Genomic DNA, 13937 nt, shown 5'->3' on the forward strand with positions numbered 1-13937 from the left:
GAAGAATCCCCAACCACATTTTGTGCTATCATCCTTTAAGGGAGGTACCGTAGCAATTATGCCGGATCAGGTTACCGACGCTGAGGAGAAGCGAGCACGGAGAAGAAGAAAGTGGCCTCATGCGCAGAAGATTGCATTGTGAGACGGATGAGAGAGGGCGCGCCTTTAGTAAAGGCAGCGAAGGACAGCAGTCGTACCTGAAGCGTATCTCGCTCAAGAGTACGTGACAGAACCTTCGCGTGTCCAGAATCCTCCGCCAGCAAACCTACCCTCACCGCCCCCTCCCCCGCATGAAAAGATCCCGCAGCTCTGAGTCGGTTTCTTTACTACCTGACATAGAAACTGGTTGGCTGAGTCAGTCCCGTCCTCGGGAATGACGCAGACAACCTCCGTTTGATAGGCAGGTACGCTCGGACGCAGCCATGTTGGGAGCGGAAGTGAAGTGAGTAATAACCTCAGCCGCTGGACAAGTCAGGCGCTGGGGTTAGATTTACCGAGTGGCGAAAGCTTCCAGTTGAACGTCTGCTCCTACGCCGGCGTGGGTACCCTTGCCTCATCCGGAAGGGCAGGAACCGCGTCTCCGGCAGTCTCCTCCCCTTGCCAGGGAGGGAGGAAAATAACGAAGAGGGATCCTATGTCTCAGTGGTGTTCCTGAGGGGCGGCAGGAGACAACGGCGGGAGCGTGAAGTTAAAGAAGATGCCGTTGGCACAGTTGGTAGACCCCTGGCAGAAAATGGCTGTGGAGAGTACGGCCGAGAGCGGCAGCAGCGTCGAGGTAAGCGCGTGGGGCATTCCCGGATTTGCGGGCTCGGCTGGGCAACCGCGTGAAATCCCGCCTGCGCGACCAGGAGGAACGGCGGGAGAACCAGGAGGAAAACCTCGGTCACCTCCTTAGCAAAGGAGCGGCGCTGCCCCGTTGCCGCCTCTTCGTCTGTCTTTCATTGAGAAGACCTTAGAGAGTCAGACGCGCTCCATTTCCTCTTTTTATTCCTTTTAGAGGCGCTGGGCGGAAGCCGGGAAGTAAAACGCTTCCTGCTTGCCTTGCCTCTTTGACTCGGGCTGCCTTAATCCTGTGCCCTCGAAGTACGTTGGGCTGCAAATCTTATTACTCCCAACTAGGGCGGTGGAGGATAATGGAAGCCATTTATCCAGCAAAGCTGTTTGACCTCAAGATAGTCTCATATCACTACCTCAAATCGATTTTTCAGTTTCGTTGTGACGGTCTTTGTCTACCTTTACCTCCTCCATTTCACTGACTAAATTAGTTGTTGAATTCTTACCTGTTCGCTTATAGTCCCCCTTTCTATAACCCTAGAGTACTGTACACATACAGCAGACTTCTGATATAAAACTTTATAATACACATCTTTACTTCTCTTCCCTGCAGCAAATTAACACGCTTTTGAAAGTGTTTACTCTATTATCCTTTTACATTAATTTCCTTTGCAAACAAGTAAAGGGAGGATTTTCCAAATAACTTTTTGTATGCTTGCAGAATGCTGTTCCTTCTAAATAATGGAATATTGGGGGTGGGGAGGGGGGACACCCAAAAACTTTACACTTTTGTATTACAAAGTAGGATTTGAATTGTATGCCTTTTGTTTCCATTTCCCTTCACACAGACATTCACATGTTCATTTAACAAGATACTTTTTGATTATTTGATATTTTCCTGTTTTTCACAATAGTGCCTTCTCTTTCATGATGAAGGGGCCTTTTGAAATAGGTATTTGTATTATCTCTTTTATAGAGACAGTGCTTAAAGCATGTCTTCTTTGTGGTTTATGGAGAAAAATAGTACACCCACCTTTAACAGTACAGAAAGGTACCTTTTCCTGTGAACTTTTCAGTGGTTGTTATATATGAATTTGCTAATGCAGAACAATCTATCTCGGTTTCTTCTCTTGAAGGTAATAATAGTGGGGTGGAGCTGCCAGATTGTCAGCCCTGGTAATACACAGTTGAAGGATTCCTGCTGCTTTTGTTCCCTGGTTACTGGTGTCTGGTTACTTCACATTATTCTTCCCTCCATTTCCTCTCATTTTGCTGAAATGCTTAACTTCCTCCTAGTCTTTACAAGGAAGACGTTTGCATCGAGGGCTAGGTTTTTTTTTATTATTCTTTTTTTAAAAGGAAAGTCAGCATATCCTGCTTCAGCTGTAAGGAAGATACCGGCAGAAGAACTGATGATCCGTTTTCACATTTTTCTCACAGTTCATATGTTTCAAGAAGCAGTTTGCCGGTTATTCAAAATAGTTTATCCAAAATAGCTTGGCTAAATTTAGATTATCTGGCTTAATAAATCAAATAATAAACCTGAAGAGAAGTTTTAGATTACATGCTTACAGGGTTCACTTTCTTATTTTGGGGGATAATGGTAATTATTGAGAGCATCTAACCAGGTTTTAATTTGTTTCCCAATTAGTTTTGCTTAAACCTTGGGAAATATTAATATAATTATTTATATGGATAGTCCTCGTTTATTGACTGCTTTGGACAATGCCTGTTCAGTTACAGCAGTAATGTAAAAGTAACTTTGTGACCAATGCCTACATTTTTGTCCTCAGCAACTCTTTTTCAATCATGTGTTTCCTATTACAGTCTGTTAGTACATGTTGCCTTGTGCTTGACCCATTTTTTCACACACACACCCAGAGTGGAGAGATTCCCTAAGCAAGTTGTCTGTTTCTCCACAATGGTAGTGTGTTCCTAAAAAGTGCTAACCATAAGTTAACAAGTTCACCTCAGTGACCTTAATTAGTTGATTAGAATCTTTTTATGTGTCTGTGCTCCTGTCTGATACTAATAAGACACTAATGAATTTAACATTAAAGGTTTTTGTTTCCCTCCTTAATGGCTAGCTGGTATACTTCCTTTTGAAGTGTACATCCGAAGTGTACACCCCATTGTGTGCCTGCTTACTCTCCTAATCCCTTCCTCTGCAATGAATGTAAATAGAAGCATCAATTATCTTCTTGCTAATTACCCCAGTAAGCATTCCAAAGGGTGAGGAGGTTAGGGTAAATGACCATAAGAGTTGCCCTTTTACCTGGCTTTCTCATGAATTAAGTTCTGGAAACCTTTCCCTTTGTTTAGGCTCACCCAACCATTTGGGATCGTATCTTTCTGACAAAGCAAAGGAAAGCTGAAGTAAAATTGAAAACACTTGTCATAATGTGATTTTCATTTAGTGACTGCTTAACAACCAAGTCACTAGAATCAATTACAGTTCCTAAATGAGGACTATCTGCACTTTAGTTGCTCTAATAAAGTTCCTTCAATAACTCTTCTTTAAATTATGATTTTTGTAGAATGGTCAACAAATTATGGATGAGCCTATGGGAGAAGAAGAACTAAATCCACAAACAGTAAGTAGAATATAGAATATATCAGTAGATTTATACCTTATTTGGATTGTTTCAATTCATAATGGAGAGGGATTTCTAAGATTTAAAAATAAAGGTTTTTATATCAACTGTTTAGTAACACTTGTGCAGAATTTTAGTAAAATTCATTAGATCAATTCTTAATAAGACTAATACACTGATATACTAGGCCTGATGGTAAAGCTTTCTATAATTGTTCCACATTTTTATAGCAAGTGTGACAATAATAAGGCATGGATTGAAAGTCTTGTCAATATGATAAAGCACAAAATAATACTCTTCTACTGTTTACTGTTAAAAGGTTTAATCTAAATGTATTTTAATATATATTCTGCTTTAACAGACTTAATGGTAGATGAAATTAACGTGTCAAACTTCAACATATTCAAAATAGTACTGGGATTAAAATAACTAAAATATCACTGAGTTTGTATCTTATGATTTATGATGATTGCACTTCATGAATATGATCATGATTTATCACTTTTTGCTTGTATGAGAGCTTATGCACCAGAGACAAATTCCTTGTGTGTCCAATCACACTTGGCCAATATGATATTCTATTCTATTCTAAAATCATTGATATATTGGATGCATCAAGGAATAAGGAATAAGTAAGGATTGACTGTGGTCATCTTGCTCTTGGAGATGCAATTAAGAAATTTCAACTTTAACTCATATAAGTTAGAGTTATCTTCTATTATCATGTTTTGGGCTGAAATCAAGAGTATTGATAATATAATCTAGAGAAGTGGGAGTGTAGTGGGTTTTATTATAAGACCCACTACACTCCCACTTCTCTAGTGTACAACATATCAATATAAACTTATCAATTCCTTGTTGAGTTGTACCCCATTTTTGGTTAGTATAATGTCTTTTCCTCAGCAAGCCATTTCTAGTCAGCTTACAAATTATATCAGCCATTCTCTGAACATGAAAACTTTGTGTGTCATTTCATTTGTATTTAATTGTAACAGAAGTTGATAGAATTAAAGCCAACTAAAATAGTAACTATTTTTATAAGTATAAGAACAGGTATGATGTCTCTCTTTGTGTTTGTTTCAAAAATATATGTGCAGTCTCTTATATGAAAGAGGTAATCAAGACTAGCTTGACTTCAAAGTTAAAAGGTGTTTTGCTTGGCACTTCAACGATAAAAACAATCTTCTGTTCTTAAATATAGATAAAATTGTAAGGGAAGGCAAGTTAGTATGAAAATTGTAAATTCAGTTTGATTTCTTCATTATGGTAAATAGGATTGAAGTACCTGTGTTTCCCCAAAAATAAGACTGGGTCTTATACTTTTGGGGGGACCAAAAGATCCATTAGGTCTTATTTTCAAGGGATGTCTTATTTTGTGGTCAGCTGGCCGCTCCCTCCTACCATCCGCTTGCCTGTGGCTGCAACAGCTTACAGCATTTCCCAAGGCAGACACACTTTTCTCCTGGACAGAGAAATGACAGACTGGAATCTGCTAATTGCTCCGTTTCAAAGCATTCCATTTGCAAGCAGACAAGCTTCGTCTCCCTTTGGGTGAAAAGCATTTGGGTGCCTATGGGCACCCCATGGGCAACCAAACTTTTCACCCAGATAGAGAAAAGACAGAATTTGCAAGCAGACCAAGCTACGTCTCCCTCTGGGCAAAAGGTGCACAGCGGAGGCCGAGGCACAGGGAAGCCAGGCAATCCCAACGCACTGTCCACTCTGTCCCACTGTTTCTTGGCTTGCCTGCGGCTGCATCGAGACATGTGCCCATGCAGAGCATCAGGATTGCTTGCCTTCTTCCTCCCCATGCCTCTGCATCCTACTGCTGGTGCCTCCCATGAGCCGGGCAACTGCATAGCACATCCGGATCACCAATCTCTCCCTTCCTCTGCCTGCGTGCTCAGACTTCTCAGTGCTGTGCCAAAGGGCTGCCAGGCTGCGGCTGCTGCCGGACACCCCACCCACGCGCACTTGCCAACTCTAGTGCTGGCCATGCCCCCAGGCTTATTTTTGGGGTAGGGCTTGTATTGGGCCTACCCCAAAAAATCAGGCTAGGACTTATTTGGGGGGTGGTTCTTATTTTCGGGAAAACATGGTATCTGAAGTGCACTTACCTATTACAAGTAATCCTTGACTTGCGACCACAACTGAGCCCAAAATTTATTTTGCTAAGTGACATATTTGTTAAGTGAGTTTTGCCCCATTTTATGACTTTTCTTGTCACAGTTGTTTAGCAAATCATTGCAGTTGCAGTTGGTAACATGATCATTAAGTGAATCTGGCTTTCCCATTGACTTTGGTTGTCAAAAGTTTACAAGCTGATTACATGACTCCAGGACATTACAACTGTCATAAATATGAGTCAGTTGCTAAGCAGCCGAATGTTGGTCATGTGTGCATAATGCTCATAAGTCACTTTTTTTCAATGCCTTTGTAACTCACTAAACGAACTGTTGTAAGTTGAGATATCTGTATATGTTCTTTATATCTGTAATAAGGTTTTATTTGCTTTTGAGCAACAGCGGATTTATTTTAAATATAAACTCATATTTGGAAAATTTATGAACATAATCTAATTTAACTTCAGCAATGTATTTGATCACTCAGTAAATATACAATTAAAAATTCTAGTATAAAATAATAGATAACTAAAATCTGTGATAAAATCCAGTTTGTCAGTTATACATGGTCTAACTATACTAAAATTACAATCCATAAACTGTGGCCCGTTGTCAATTTAATACTAAAAGGGAAAGGAATAAGCAGTGCAAATGGTTTGAAGGCAAACAGACTTAGGGAAAGTTCTGCTATTTCTGGCTCCAGATGCCATTAGATATGCTGTTACTCCTGTCAGCTATCTTAGCCAGTTGGAGTCAGCAAGCCATCGGAAAGCATTTTTGCTCTCATGGTGCCATGCACTTCCATCAGCTGTCCTGTATGGCAAGTATAAAAAGATACCATTGACTGAAAGACTCTGTTCCTGTGGCTCAGGAGAGGTGGAGGCCATTGTTCACATACTCCTTTGATGTGTCAACCCTGAAGCTGGCCTGGCTGAAGCCATCTTGGAGGTTCAGTGCTGCCACACTGGAGCTGAGGGATGTGGGGGGGGATTAAAGATACCCGGGTATGTGTAGTCAAAATAAAATACTTTCTCTTGGGAACCAAGGATGTTTCCACACCTGGTCGGAGGAAGGAGGATTGATGTCATCAACCCATCAAACAGCGCCTTGATTGGACCATGTGACTGATTGGGGTTGAGGGAAAAACTTTTACTTTTAATTAGGTGAAAACCCATGGGACTTTTCAGAGTGGGATTTCACCAGGTAAGTGAATATGGTATTTCCAATAAAGCTATTCTTTGAGGAATAGAATTGCCTTGGAGTGTTGCTTGGAATGGATTTATTACTTGGAACCCTGACAAGATGTTCCTTTTACAGAAAGATTTGGAAAAAACATATTCTTCCAATAATTGCTAGGTATCCTGGCTGTTCCAACACTGCTTATCTCCGGTGGCTGCTTAAGGGTGAAAAGTCCATAAGTACAGCTTAAGTGGCTAGATTCTGCACAGCAGCACTGGGGATTCGTCAGAAACACATGTCTAATGCAGCATAGCTATTTTAGACAACAAATGTGGCAATCCCTTTGCCTGCTTATTCCTTTCCCTTTTAGTATTAAACTGACAATGGGCCACACAGTTTGTGGATTGTAATTTTAGTATAGTTAGACCAGAGGTGGTATTCAGCAGGTTCTGACCAGTTCTGGAGAACCAGTAGTGGAAATTTTAAGTAGTTCGGATAACGGCAAATACCATCTCTTACTGAAGATTTTACAGTATCATTCCCCTGCTATGCCCACCAAGCCATGCCCACAGAACCGGTAGTAAATATTTTTGAATCCCATCACTGAGTTAGCCCATGTATAATTGGCAGCCTGGGTTTATAATAGATTTTAGTTATCTATTATATTATACAAAAAATTAATTGTACATTTACTAAGTGTTTTTATTTGTTCTGGTCTCTGATCTATGACTGTAATAAACTGAAATTGAATTGAATGTATTTGATCAAATATTCCACTATATTTTGTTTAGCGATGTAGTTAACTCTTATCTGAATTATGTTACTATTATATGGACTCACAATTCGTTTGAGAACTAAACTCAAAATATATCTCATCAAAATGAGAGCTATCAGTGATATATTACATAATTTTATCCAAGTGCTCATCAATATTTTTATTAATGGCTTGGTAGGGAAATGCTTAACAAATTTGCCAATGACACAAAGTTGGTCAGGATAACAAATACTCAAGAAATCAGAAACATTTGAAATTATAAGGTTGAAGTAGAGTGGGAAAAATAGAATGTAATACATACAAATGCAGCCTTCTTCACTGACGGAAATAAAACTGTTACTTAGATATAGGATGGACTAAATGCCTGAAAAAAATCTTGGTCTTCTAGTAGTTGATTATGAATTTTATTGTGATTTAGTTGCTAAAAACAGAAATACAATTTGAAATTGCATCTATTCCAAATTGTGTGATGTAATAATATTGTTACATTCTGTACTAGTTACATCTCGTTTATCCCACCCTGGGCACATTTTATTTTAGAAAAAAAGAAAGCTTCAATGAATTGTATCAGTTATAGGGACCAGCAATCAGGACATTCAGCTTTGCAAGAAAAGATCGAAGAAACTAGGAGTGGTTATAATAGTAATAATCATGTAGTTAATCATATATGCAGAGCAGTTATGCTGAACTATTTGATGAATGATATATAAACTGTAAATATTGTACAAGAGGGTTTTTTTTTTAATTGATCATAAAAATCATTGGACTCTTAACTGTATCCAACTATCAAGTTTGCCATATAAATTAAAACATTGCCTCTAAGATCTGAGAATTTTACATTTTCCTGGTTAAAGGGAATTTGGATTTAATATGACTTCTGTATTCAATTTTTCAATGCAACAAACTGAGAAAGCGCATTTGAAAGTCAAAAATTAGGTCATTAACTTAGGTCTGCAGGAAGGGCTACATTCCAGCCCAGAATTGAATTGTTCTGCAAATAAATTCCTCTTGGTGGTTTCTTTCACATTAGCATTCTATACACAGAGCAGAGTAGAGTTTCACACCAGCTAGAAACGTCATATTGCCATCAGCATTATTAGAGAGAAAATGCAATCAATCTACTTTGTAGGAAACTTGGTATACCTATTCACTAGAGAAAGTCTAATCAATTGATCATATTCTTAATTGCCTTTTTATGTTCATTATGTTGTAAGGATGAAGGCTTTGTGATTCTTCCTTTAATGGACAACCTAGTGATGACATCTGGGTTTGTTGCAAAATTTTGTGCAACTGCTACTACTGTATGGTTTAGGTTCGGGTTAATTGTATTGTGTATTACTGTTTATGAAAGATGTACTAAAATGAATTTTAAGCCTTTATTTTATATAATATGTTATGTGATCATTGAGCATAAATGAATTTTTATTTCCTTATGTGCTTAGCATCTCAGAGTGGAGAACCCAAAATAATTTTAAGTTATATGAATGTAGATTCTATTTAAAGCTTAGAATCAATTAGAACCCCTTCAATAGTGAAAACAATTGTTGGAGAGGCTATTAATTTGGTTTCCTGCTGAGAATTGAATGCAAAAACTTAAATAACTATGTCTATCTCCAGTGCTGTTTGGAAAAAATGTACAGTAATTTTATATATGCACAAATAAAAAACTATTTTTTATTTTTTTTTATTTTATTAAATTTTTACCTTTAAAAAACAAATTCTATATACATTGTTTGCAGTTGTTTATGACATCAGTTATACTGTTCTCCTATACATACATATACATACACTATTTACAATTACACTTTAAAGCTTCTGCTTTTTGCATTATATTTTCTTTCTATTGTCTCACCAGACATACCATTTTTCCCAGGCCATATCGTATTCTTTTTCTTCCCTCTCCTGCAATTCCATTGTGAATTTGTTCATTTCTGCGCAATCCACTATTTTTTTTATAATCATGTCATCTGTGGGTATACTATCTAATTTCCAATTTTGAGCATATAGTATCCTAGCCGCTGTTAAAATGTGTATTATTAAATATTCATTCTCTTCTGTATATTTTCCTTTGGTTATCCCTAGTAAAAACATTTCAGGTTTGGGTACTGTCTTTAGACTTGTTATTTCCTGTAACCAGATCTGTATCTTATTCTAGAATTCTTTCGCTTTTGGGCAGGTCCACCACATGTGAAAGAATGTACCGGGTTTCTTTTTACATTTCCAACACTCTGGTTTTAAGCTTGGATAAATTTTAGCCAAACTCGCCGGTGCTAAATGCGAACAATAAAACAGTTTATACAAATTTTCCTTTTTTGAGGCTGCCAATGTTAATTTATAATTTTTGGTCCATAATCTTTCCCAATCTTCTAATTGTATGCTGTATCCAAAAATTTTCATCCAGGTTATCATGGTTGGTTTTACTACCTCCTCTTCTCTATTGAATTTTAAAAGATAATTATACATTTTAGTTTTTTTTTTTTTCCTCTGATCCTAATAATATTTTTTCTAATTGTTGTGGCATTTTATCTATACTGAATTCTTCTACATCTTTTTTGTATTTTGTTTGCAATTGTAGGTAGGTCCACCAATCTATCCCTATCTCTTCCTCTTTCAATTTTTGATTTGTTTTCAGTATCCCTTGATCATCTAATAATTGATTATATCTAATCGTTTTATTTATAACTAAATTATTTGAGTATATCCTGGTTTCCATGGTGGAAAGCCAACTTGGTATTTTAATATGTTTTTTCCTGATTCTGTTCCAGATCTCCAATAGTGCCTCTGTGATTTGGTGATTTACATGTAAATTTTTCTTATTTCTCTTCTCCCACAAAGCAGCATGCCAACCAATTTGTAGATCATGTCCTTCAAGAGTTAATAGCCTCTTGTTACTCAGGACGATCCATTCTTTGATCCAAATTAGCACTGCTGCATGTTGGTACAATTCCCAGTCCAGGGATCCAAAGCCACCTTTATATCTATTCTCTTGCAATAATTTTAAACGTTATGCGGGTTTTTTTCCCTTCCCATATAAATTTAGTCACTACTCTATTCAATTCCTCAAAAAAATTCTTATTTAATTTTATAGGGACTGTCTGAAATAAATATAACCACCTTGGTAAAAGGTTCATTTTTATTGCTGCAATCTTTTCTACTAGGAATAACTGTAATTTACTCCATATTTCTGAATCTTTTTTTCATTTGACTCATTGTCATTTTAATGATGAGCATCTTGATGTCAGCCAAATACCTAAATATTTAATCTGGTTCATAATCTGCAGTTCTATTTCCTTTTCTAATTCTCTCCTTTGGTGGTCTGTCAAATTTTTAACTAACATTTCGGTTTTATTTTTATTAATCTTGAGTCCTGCTACAGTGCCAAATTCTTCTATTTCTTTTAATAAAATTTTCCCGCTCTCATTTGGGTTTTCTATGAAGAATATAATATCATCTGCAAATGCTTCTATTTAGGATTCTTCCTTCTTTATTTTAGTTCCTATAATTTCCTCATTCTTCCTAATTTATGTTGACAAGATTTCTATTGCGAGAATAAAGTTAAAAAGTGACATTGGACATCCCTGTCTTACTCCTTTCACTTTATTGAAGCTTTCAGGAAAATCACCCTTAATTATTACACTTGCTTTCTGGCTGAAAAGATTTCCACTACCATCTTTTCGAATTTTGGTCTGAATTTCATCTCTATTATTCGCTGTAAAAAAAAATTCCCCATTTAAATTATCAAAGGCTTTCTGTGCATCCAGAAAAATCAGCATTGCTGATTTCTCTGGATGCACTTCATAATATTCCAATATATCCATTACTGTCCTAATGTTGTTTCTAATTTGTCGTTTAGAGAGGAAACCGTTTTGATCTACATGTATTATTTCATTCAAAATTGTTTTCATTCTTTCTGCCATGATTGTCATCAGTATTTTATAATCGGCATCTAGCAGGGAGATTGGCCTATAGTTTTGAAATTGAGAATGGTCGGTACGTTCTTTCGGTATCAAAGTTATATACGATTCTGCCCACGATTTGGGTAATTTAGCTTCTAATAATGCTTCATTATACTGTATATTTCTAGCATCAATGGTTCCATAGCTTCATACATAATCTTATAAAAATCCCCTGAAATCCCATCTGGTCCTAGAGTCTTATTGTTTTTCTGTTTTTCATCTGCTCTCTTCATTTCTATCTGGGTAATTTCTTTATTTAATAATTCTCTATTCTCTTCCGAGATTGGTGATAAGTTTTTTCTCTTTTAGATACTGTTCTATCTTTCCCCCATATTTTTTTTTTCTGTGTAATTTTTCGTAGTAGTTTTGTATAATCCTTCCCTCACCTCAATTTTTATTGTCTTGTAATATTTGTATTAATTTCTTTTCCCTTTCCTTCCTTAATTTGTAAGCCAGCCATCTTCCTGGCTTGTTTGCTTGTTCAAAAAAATTCTGCCTAATTGATTTCAATTTTTTTGCATATTTTTCCTGATTTAGTAAATTTAATTTGTGTTTAATCAAATCTCTTTCCATTTTATTTTTATCATTTTGTGGGTTCTCCTTTTTCTATTCTTTTAAATTCTTCTCGTAATTTGTTTTTTCCCCCCTTTTTTTCTTTGCTTCTTCTGGCTACATATGCAGTTGTTATTCCTGTTACGTAGGCTTTTGCGGTGCCCCATAAATTTTGTAGAGTCATTTCTTTGTTCTTTTCTTTAATGAAGAGTTCCATTTCTTTTTTAACAAGTTGTATACATTCTTTTTCTTTTAGAATCTGTGTATCTAATCTCCATCTTCTATTTTTCTATTATAACCTTTTCAAATTAGTTATAGGGGATTGTGGTCTGCCCAGGTATTGACCAATATTTTTATATTTTTTATCTCATTTTCCAATTCTTTTTTTTTTTTTTTGAAATTTTATTTGGGTTTTCACAAAAACAAAATACAAATAAATCATCTTTTTTTGAAAATAGCATGGTTCCAGGTTATCACTTCTTCATGCAAACACAAACTCAATTTCATGCTCATTTTTATGTTCTATTCCATATTTTATTATTGCTTTATATTTTCTACATAGTTTTTTCCCTCTTTTAATTTTCTCAACTTTATTTTAATTATCTCATCTCAATTCAAATCATTATATTTGTACTTTTGTCTGTCCTGTTGCAATTTCATATTATCTTTTCTCATTAAACAAATTTTCCCCTGTAGTTACTAATTGGAGTATGACACCTTTATATCTTTTAATTTTATCGATTCAAACTCTTATTTAAGCTTCAATGTATACCTTTAAGATTGTAACATTCAATATAATATATAACTTCCAATTGAATTCTGCTTGGTACATTCTTAAAATACACACTATATTCTTAAAAAGAAAATATTTTATATATATATATATATATATATATATGTATATATATATATATGTAAATAAAAAGCACATTCCATTCCAATTCAATTCTATCATTAATATTCATTAAAATCTTAACATCTTTAACATTTCTTTTCAATTAAATATCATACTTCCTTGGGAACACATAAACTTTCCATAATTCTTTTTTTCCCCATATTTGTGACTTATATTTTTATAAATCATTAATAATAATAATTAAAATGTTCCCATCCTTTCCTAATTTAATTCTCTCATTCACTTTAATTCATTTATTTATTAACAAACATTCCACTACATTACAGTGAGTATTTTATCCATCATTTTAGTCATATTTTCTAAAATTATTTGTATTTATAATATAACAATGCTATCTTATGTACCTTTGCAGAATCCCTTTTACAATTAAATTTTCACCCATTATCTCTAAACAGGCTTATGGTTTCAATCCTTATATCTTTTCTCTGTTTTTCTATATCTTGTTTCTGTCTTTCAGAACTTCTTTTCCTTACCTTCTTCCCCCCTTCTTCTCCCTCTCCTTTTTACCCCCTCATCTCTCTACTTCTAATTCTCTCATCTGTAATCCCCTCTTCTGTTGCTTTCTAATATTATACTTATCTTTCAAACTCTTCTTCTTCCTTTTGGTTGTTTTTTCTAGTCTTAAACCTTTCACTCTCTTTCCCCTCTTTCCTTCCCCCCCCACTTAAAATTATTTGATCATTAAAGATGGCTTCTTCTTTGTCCCAGTCTTCTTGTTCTGCAAGCATTTGTTGTTTCTCAAAATTCCACATCTCCATTTCTAAGAATTGAAATACGAAGCCAAAAGAATCTCTCCCTTCTTGTGCATCTTCTTTCCATTTTTTTAAAGTTTCATCTTCAGTTCTTCTAAGAGTGATGCCATTTTAAACACTTTTAAACAACCACCCGATTGATTTTAGTCATTTAGATGCAAAAACCAAAAATCACCAAGTAATCCAAATAATCCAAGGTTGTTTCTTCGTGCTTCTTTTTTCCACTTTCTCTTCCTGGGGTTCTATTATTTTGTTACCAAGTTTCAGTTAGGATGTATCTTTGGGGAATCTTGTTAAAGTTTCACTGTAAGTTCCT

The 13937-nt window shown here is 35.7% G+C and overlaps 1 protein-coding gene across 2 annotated transcripts in view; it reads left to right on the top strand.

The window, feature by feature from the left end:
• The first annotated feature begins 390 nt into the window (after positions 1-390).
• The window catches only part of RPS6KA3 (ribosomal protein S6 kinase A3), a 73556-nt gene continuing 60009 nt past the window's right edge, over positions 391-13937 (top strand). The window contains exons 1-2 of one of the 2 annotated variants that reach the window (XM_026714312.2): positions 391-775; positions 3312-3368. In XM_026714312.2, coding sequence (XP_026570097.1) covers positions 698-775; positions 3312-3368 — 135 coding nt within the window. In that variant the 5' untranslated portion in view covers positions 391-697. The remainder of the gene's footprint in view (positions 776-3311; positions 3369-13937) is intronic. The other variant, XM_026714311.2, reaches the window with a different exon arrangement.

This window comes from Pseudonaja textilis, chromosome 8 (genome assembly GCF_049901715.1).
Source record: "Pseudonaja textilis isolate UNSWEBS1 chromosome 8, rPseTex1.2, whole genome shotgun sequence".
Classification (NCBI taxonomy): Eukaryota; Metazoa; Chordata; class Lepidosauria; order Squamata; family Elapidae; genus Pseudonaja; species Pseudonaja textilis.